This window comes from Salvia hispanica, chromosome 1, assembly GCF_023119035.1.
Source record: "Salvia hispanica cultivar TCC Black 2014 chromosome 1, UniMelb_Shisp_WGS_1.0, whole genome shotgun sequence".
NCBI classification, from domain to species: Eukaryota; Viridiplantae; Streptophyta; class Magnoliopsida; order Lamiales; family Lamiaceae; genus Salvia; species Salvia hispanica.
Window position 1 is genome coordinate 45,993,165 of NC_062965.1, and position 9,008 is coordinate 46,002,172.

General features: G+C 38.1%; 1 protein-coding gene across 1 annotated transcript; it reads left to right on the forward strand.

Annotated features, from left to right (window-relative positions):
- Window positions 1-756: 756 nt before the first annotated feature.
- Window positions 757-2,073, forward strand: LOC125198460 (protein ALP1-like). The gene has a single exon (XM_048096800.1). The coding sequence runs from the start codon at window positions 757-759 to the stop codon at window positions 2,071-2,073; it is 1,317 nt and encodes a 438-aa protein (XP_047952757.1).
- The last annotated feature ends 6,935 nt before the right edge of the window (window positions 2,074-9,008 follow it).

Genomic DNA, 9,008 nt, shown 5'->3' on the forward strand with positions numbered 1-9,008 from the left:
GTCCCCCAAAATTTGTCCCAGTTCACTTTTTACCATTTTTGGTAGTGGACCATATTCCACTAACTCATTTCTACTCACATTTTATTATAAAAAAACTAATAATATACTCCCTCCGTCCCAATAAATATGAAACATTTGGTTTCCGGCACAGGATTTTATGCAAGTGTTGTTTTGTTAGTTAATGAAGAGAGAATAAAGTAAGAGAGAGGGAAAAGTAGAGAGAGTGATGTTTCCATTTTAGGAAATGTTGCATTTTTAGTGGGACAATCCAAAAAGGAAAACGTTGCATTTCTAATGGGACAGAGGAAGTATAAAATTAGGGTTCACAATCCACTAACTTTTTCAACTCACCTTCCATTATAGTATTTCTTAAAACTCGTGTCAGGTCAAAGTGAGGCAAATTTTGGGAAACAGAGGTAGTAAGGGCATGAATAACGCTGTCGGGCCGGGCCGCAACTCGCGAGTCCCGGCCCGTGTTTAGCGTTGGAGGAGGTTGAGTCACGGCCCGGGACGGTCCCGAGGACGCAGTTGCGTCCCCGGGCCGCTCCCGAGGCCCGTCCCGGCCTAGCGTTAATCGGCATGGGCCGTGCCGCAATGAGTCCCGGCCCGGCGTTATTTGTGGTTCGGGCCGGGCCGGGCCGCAACTTCAATAATTTTTTTTTTTAAATTCAAAAATTAATATATAATACCACTCTTCCATCCATTTTCAAATTACTTCAACTTCATTTCTCTCACTCTCACGATAAAATTCGAAAAATGCCGCCTCGGCGTGAAGGCCAACGAGCAATCGAAGCTCAAATGGCTCGAATGTTAGAGACGGCGATGCCCGCAATCCAAGAAGAAATCAACAACGAGGTGGAACGCTATCAAGCTGCTATCCAAGCGTGGAACGAGCAACACGACCGGGTACCGCGTACTCGGATGTATATCCACCGAGACCGTGAACAAGCTGGTTTGCGGCTTTTCATGGATTATTTCTCTGCAGATCCTCGATGGAGTGATCAGATGTTCCGTCGCCGGTTCCGGATGCGGAGGCATGTGTTCTTGCGCATTGTCAACGCAGTTGTGGCTCGTGACGCGTACTTTATGCAAACCTTCGATGCTGTCGGGCGGCAAAGTATATCGACTTTACAGAAATGCACATCCGCCCTCCGCCAACTCGCTTACGGAACAACTGCAGATATGTTTGATGAGTACCTCCATGTGAGCGAGCATACTGGACGCGCTTGCCTAGCCAAATTCTGTCGGGCAGTGATCGAAGCATTCAAGGACACATACTTGAGAAAGCCAACGTCCGACGATGTTCGCAGATTGGTGCGAATGCACGAGGAGAGGCACGGCTTCCCGGGGATGCTGGGCAGCATCGACTGTATGCACTGGCCGTGGAAGAATTGTCCAATGGCTTGGAGAGGAGCATTCACTAGCGGGCACAAGGGCACACATCCAACGATTGTGTTGGAGGCCGTTGCCGACCAACGGTTGTGGATCTGGCATGCCTACTTTGGAGTCGCTGGGTCGAACAACGACCTCAATGTGTTGAACGGGTCTCCATTGTTCAACGACTTGTGTGCCGGGCGAGCGCCTACCGTAGAGTTCACGGCCAACCACCGTCGGTACACTATGGGGTACTATCTGGCAGACGGGATCTACCCTAGATGGCCCGTGTTCGTGAAGACCATCACATGTCCGACTACGGATAGGAGGAAGTTGTTTGCCAAAAAGCAAGAGGCGGCTCGGAAAGATGTGGAGCGCGCATTTGGAGTTCTCCAATCACGTTGGGCTATAGTGAAGGGAGCGGCCCGTGGTTGGCACCGTCCGCTAATCGCCGACATCATGTATGCATGTATCATAATGCATAACATGATCGTTGAGGACGAGGGAGACAACGCCACTGTCTGGAGCGACGATCCGCTCGTCAGCGCCAGCAGTAGCTACACTGTCACCGATCCGGCCGTGCAAGGTGTTCCTCCCGACGTGCGCAATGTCATGGCCCGTTCAGCGGCGATGCGCCAAGAAGATCAACACACACGCCTCCAAGCGGATCTAATTGAAGAAATTTGGAACCGCAATTGACTTATGTTTTAAATTTTTTTTTTTTGAATTTTTAAATTTCAATGTTGTAATTTTCTATTTTCCGACTGAACAATGAATTTTCCCGGTTTTAATTGTTCAACGTATTCTATTTTACGATTAAAATATGTTGTGAATAGTGCAGATGAATAGTTGTGGCCTGAGTTGTGGCCCGAGTTGTGGCCTGCGGTGTTAATGGAGTTGTGGCCTGGAACCCCTAATTTGAGGGAATGATGACGTGGAGGGGACTTGCGGCCCAAATCCGGGCCAGGGTTATTCATGCTCTAATTGATAGTTGAATAGAATTGCTCCGATAACCAATAATCAACATTTTCAGATACGGTTCGTAACCATTGGGTTGTAATTGAAGAATGAAATAAAAATTATAATTAATAAAAGAGTGAACTACATAAATGGTACCTGATCTTTCACTTTCGTACATAAATAATACATGATCTTTATTTTATATCGTTTTTGGTACCTATAAATCACATTTTTTGTACCTGATGCATTTTTCACCCCAAAATACCCTCTAAACAAATTCAATTTTTCATTTGTGCCATAAAGGATATTTTGGGCATTAACAAAATTAGTACCAAAAGTGATATTATAATATCTTCTCTCATTCTCCTCACTCTTTATACTATTATTATTAATCAATATTAATATTAATATTTTGATTTTATAATTAAATTATTTTTTAATATCATTTAAATATACTTAATCATAATTATAGTTATAATTATATTTAATTATTATAATAATATTATTGTAATAATAGTAAAAGTTAGTAGTGATTAATAAATAATAATTATTATTTTATATTAATTATTAACTAATCAAAATTTAAAATTGTGAATTGTATTCACAATTTAATTAAAAATATTCAATTGATTTAATTATTTTAAATAATTAATTTAATTATGTGTTTTATTATTGATTTATATTATGAATGCAATTAGATGTATGTATAAAACAATTACAAAGAAAGAAGAAAAAGAAGAGAAAAGAAAAAAGAGGAAACATAAACTAAGGAGAAAAAAGAAAGAAGAAAGGAAGATAAAATACTCAAAAGAAAGAAGAGTAAACTAAAGAAGAAGAAAAAGAAATAAGAAAGGAAGAAAAAAAATCACATATTTGGTTCTATTTAATTGAAATTTCCAAAATATCCTCCATAAGAAAAAAATTCATATGTTGAGTATCTAGGGTTATTTTTGTCATGGGGTACCAAAATCGATATAAAATAAAGATTAAGTACTATTTATGTGCGAAGATGAAAAATCAGGTAACATTTACTCATAATTCACTATTAATAAAAAGATCAAACTATTGAGATATGTCAAAAGTGTACATGTGGCTTGTCAAATTGAATTATACCAAATGAAATTTTATAATTTAAAGTTGAAACAGATAGTTTAACAACAACATGGTGTGCTCTTAAAAAAAAGAGTGAACTATAAAAATGGTCTCATGGGGTTATCTTATAAATGGTCCCTAGACTTTAAAAATATCACCAGCAGTTCCTGGATTAAGAGTTGATATAAAAAACGGTCCATTTGCACTGTTTCGAGATGAAAATGCCCTTTTGAGGGGTTTGGGGAATTTGGTCTTTTTACACTTTTAACATTTTAAATCTGATATTATTTCAGTTACGTACTAAATTTGATATTATTTCAAAATTATCATTCTTCTTCCCTTTTGTCATCTTTCACTTTGTTTCTTTATTTCAATATTAGATTTTTTACAAAATTAAATTTTAAATTTCAGTTTTTAAATATCAATAAATTTTTTTAATTATAAAAATTATTAAATAACAAATAGCATAATCAATACTCCGTGTCTAATATTTAATCAATAAGATATAACAATGCCTTAGTTTTAATCAATATTTAATAGCTTTAATCATAAATAGATCATATAACACGATTTATTTTGAAATAAATATGCATCTAATGTAAGACTAATATAATTTTCGTATATAATTTGAAAACAATCATAATTACTAGAAAATTTCAACAAAAATACTTCTGTATAAAATTTTTAGTCAACTTCATAATATTCTATCACAAGCAATTATAACAACCGAACGGAGGCTAAATAGAATAACTCTTATTTTTCCATCACTATTAATATTATATTTTTGTACTTCTTCAATTTAGCTGAATATTATATTAAATAACAAAAATTAATAGTTTTAATCAATATTTTGTTAGAGTTTGTATACTAGAAATCACGTTTCGAGTGATTGAATACTGTAAAACTCTTATTTTATTTTCCAATGAATAAAACAGATTATTTTTGTCATAATGTTGTTATGTTTTACATTTAATGGATATTAATGCATGTTTAAATGTATAAGTTAACTTAACAAAGTCTAAGTCTTTGTTTTAGTAGACCGGTTGTGGGCGGCGTCCATTTTAAGGTAACACGGTCAGTTCTAAACAAAGAAAAAGATGAATTTCACAACCTAGTTGGAATTTGACTATCCATCGAGAAAGGTTGCAATGTCAGTCCGCATATTTCTAAGTCTTACTGAAATAAGATGACATTGGTGTGGTATAGCACTGAACGGATCTAACAGCAAGACTTGTCCTTATGCTATCTACTGAAAGGCGAGGTCTTGATAAATATTTGTTTCTTAATCAATGTAGATTAGCATTGAGCATACGGTATTGATTATGCATTACTTTGACTTATCAAATGGTGCGGGTTTTCGTAACCCAATGATCCTGATATATTGGGTAGTGGTGATCAATATCTAGCGGTGCTAGGATTGCTATTATATTGAATCGTGTGCGAGGTGAGTCTCGTTTGATAATGTCCTCAAGAGGAGCGCGAAACTATTATTCGGAACCTAGCTAGTTGGAGTTTGATTACTCTATGAATAATAAATGAGCGTTTCATGCTAAGTCCACTCTTGGAATTAATAAGAAGTTAATTAATTAAGTCCATAGCAGATATTAATTAATTAATGGACATTTTTATCTTAAGCGCGGGAAATGAAAGTTAAACGGAAACCCGGATTACTTATAATTTCGGATTTGGATGGGGAGAGTTCAATATTACTTCTGTAGTGGCTGCTCGTAATATTCCAATTATAACTTATATTAAATTGTGGATTCAATTTAATTAGTAAAAAGTAAATTGGATGAGCCCATATCCAAAACCTTCCATAGATCCCTGTCTGGGCCCAAAAGGAACTTAATATAAATAGGAGAATAAAGGAGACAGAATCATCACAATTTTATACTTGAAATTTTTGAATATTTCGACTCCCTCTAGCTGAAGAGGAATTCGAATTCTACTCCTATTCCCAAAAGGATTTCTTCTGTCTTCTTTATTTAAGTCCTACTATTCTGGTGAGATCAGCCCACACTGGTATCGGAGTACTGGTTCGGGAACCGAGAGAGAAGATTTGGGGTCTAGTATTCAAAGCGTCACGTGGAGAAACAGCTAGCCATCTTCAATTCTTTGGAGAATTAATAAGGTATTTTTCTGCTCCGTAGAAAAGCATGTTTTAGGTTTCAATATTCTTAAAGCATGATTAATTCAAGTTATGAGCATGATACATGTAAGAATTACGCGAATAGATTTTGTCTAAATAATCTGCTAAATAGATCTGATTATTATGTGATTTATTGGTGTGATTAATAATTGCTAAATTATGTTAATCCATGCAACACCTCTTCCGCTGCCAGTTCCTTCAATATTTATAGTGTCCATGAATTAATAGTTTTAATTAAAAAAATTTATTGATATTTAAAAATCAAAATTTAAAATTTAATTTTATAAATTAAATCTAATATTGATATAAAGAAACAAAGTGAAGGATGACAAAAGGGAAGAAGAATGATAATTTTGAAATAATATCAGATTTAGTACATAACTGAAATAATATCAGATTTAAAATATTAAAAGTGTAAAAAGATCAAATTGCTCGAACCTCCAAAAACCCCTCAAAAGGGCATTTTCGTCTCAAAACAGTGCAAAAGGACCGTTTTTGATATTAACCCTTAATCCAGGGACTGTTGGTGATATTTTTAAAGTCCAGGAACTATTTATGAGATAACCCCATAGTCCAAAGACATTTTTGTAGTTCACTATAAAATAACATGGTGTGCTCTTCAGAAAGATTTTGAATGAAAAAATATTGTAATAAAATATAAATTAATTTTCGATTGCGTTTTCAGAGAGAAGGGAGATGTTCTTCATTCAATGTGTAAGGCCATCCGCATCCCTGTCTCTTATCCGTCTCTTAACCGTCTCATCTCTTCACTATTCATGGGCCCCACTGTACTTTTCAGCTCATCTCTTGACTAAGAGACAACACCTGCATCCCTCCATCTCTTAACCATCTCTTAGTCATCTCATCCCTTAACTATTCATTCAATTTCATTTTTTATTTTTATTTCCAACAAATTCAATTAATAAAAACGCACTTCATTAAATAAAATAAAAATTACAATTTAAAAGCCTAAAAAATAAAAAAAATACATAATTTAAAATCCTAAAAAATAAAAAAATACATAATTAAAATACTCTAAATTAAACTATAAAAACTACTCCGCCGGCGAATCATCCCCCGAAGTTGGCGGTGCACCCAAGTTAGATCGATCTCGAATAGCAAGTTGAGCTTTCGGATGCTCAATTCCGTCCATATGGGCTTCAAATTGGCGAGGATTCATTTTTGAAGTGTCAGCCATCGTGGCGACCAGGTACATGGACATTAGGCTGTTGTAGCCCGTGCCCGTGCCGGAGCCCTCGCCCGCCTGGCTTGATTCGCCACGGCCCCTCCCCCTCCCTCTCCCTCTCCCCCTCGCTCTCGCCACCTTCGCCGCCTTGGTCCCTTGCAGCCGACGCTGTGTACCGGAAGAAGACCCACCCCCCTGCATCATCGGTTGGCGTATCGGTTGGCGTGCCCTCAAGTGAGGTGTTGCCTTCACCGCCATCACTAGACGAGTAGTGGCCACGCGCCGTGTGCTTCGTGCGTTTCGAGCCCAACTCGACACCGCCAACCCACCTTTCAAGGTGGTGGACTTACGACCACACATCGACAAACTTGAAATCTTTATCGATGTCGTCTTTGAAGACCCGCAACGCCGCTCTCAGAATGTCGGCTCCACTGGCTCCGCTTTGATAATTCGCCTCTTCTCCCCTGTATATCGCGCAAAATTTTTTGACATCTTTGTCGCATCGGTCCCAATGACTGCGGAGCATCTTCACGTTGCGGGCAAAGGTGTTCTTCGGCCTTCGTGCGTTGTAAACTTCGGTGACTTTTTTCCAAAAACACTTGTTGGTTTGTTGATTCCCGACGATAGGATCGTACGAGACGCCGATCCAAGCGTCGTACAGAGCCAACGTCTCGTTTTGGCTGTATGGATGACGACTGCCGTCCCCCACAACCTCGTGGTCTCCCTCTTCCTCCTCTTCCTCCTCGGCATTGACGCCGATCCTAACCCCGTTCCTGCCGGAGCGGAGCCTCCACCTATTGGCCAGTCGGACAAAGTGCGTTCAGGCGGCAAAAAAATCTCCGAAATTTGGGATAATCCCGACGATTGCCCTGTACCTCTGGGGAGGGGGAGGGACGATAGTATGCATCCACATCAAAATGTGGTGTTTGGTACGCCGACGGAGTGGTCGAGGCTTGGGTGCTCGACGACGAACCGGGAGTACCTAAAAAGTTGTACATGCTCGCCCAATCGTCGAACGAGTTCAAGTCGAGCCCGCCGGAGCGCCGCCTACCGGAGCCGCCGCCGCCGTTGGAGTTTCCATCGTCGGACATTTTTTCAACAATTGAAGAGAAAGGAATAGATGTGTAGTGAATGGAAGAGGAATGAGAGTAGTGTTTGTGTGTAAATGGTGAATGGAGTATGGAGTATTTGTAGAATAATAAAAGAAAAAAAAAGATTTAAAAAATTCGACCGTTTGATGCAACGGTCATTTGACCGTTTAAATTTTTTTTTTTTATCCACGTGGGCCGCGCGCGCCGTCTCGCCAGCTCGAGGCCGGCCTCGCCGGCACACGTCGCGCGACGAGATGTCGCGTCTCGTCGAGACGAGACGAGCGTCGCAACGCTGTCTCGATGTTGTCTCGTCTCGTCGAGACGAGACCGAGACAGCATCGCGTCTGCGATGCGGATGCCCTAAAGCTCGATGATGAGCTAGTGTGGTGTGAGTTGTAACTGCTGAACACTATAGTCATATTTGATATCTCCAACAATTTGTCAAATTAAATACTAGTACTATCCTAAAAAATTGAGTGAATACTTTTAAGTTTTGACCATCATTATTCTAGTTGATGGGGCATTTCAGTCTTTGAACGATCGATTAGTTTGAAATTTAAAATGTTAGTTTTACAATATTTAGTTCACTTTTGTTGTTTATGTTTATTTTGATTAATCAGTAAAAATAATTTGATCATACAAATTGATATTTTATTAAACTGCACTTAAAATAATTCTATAATATAAAGTTTTACTATATAGCTTTCAAATTATTTTCCTTTTAATAAAATGATTAATGCAGATTATATTACACGGCAAGATTGGCCACAAAAGAATTAGATTTGGAAGGAAAACGCTTATACTTTTTTCAAATCGAAGTTTTATTATTTGAGATTAGAAAATTTTAATTGGGAATCAACGTTTATAATTAATGTATGAAGTTTACATTTTTTGAGATTTTAAACTTGGAAATCAACATTACTTGTTTGATGTATGAAATTTTTTAATTAGAGCATCCGCAATGGTCGGCTAGCGACCGGCTAGCCGATTCGTCGCGCTAGCCGAACCATTGCAATCGGTCAGCTTTTTTTAAAACCTATATAAACGCGATTTTCGTTTCATTTTCATTTGCACCACTTGTTTTAACGAGTTTTCTCTCTCTCTAACTTTTTGTACAAGAGCATTATCGAGCGATGGATTACAACAACGAGTCCAG

Bases quoted from the DNA above. Each gene is read 5' to 3' on its own strand.
- LOC125198460 (XM_048096800.1), top strand. From the start codon at position 757: ATGCCGCCTCGGCGTGAAGGCCAACGAGCAATCGAAGCTCAAATGGCT.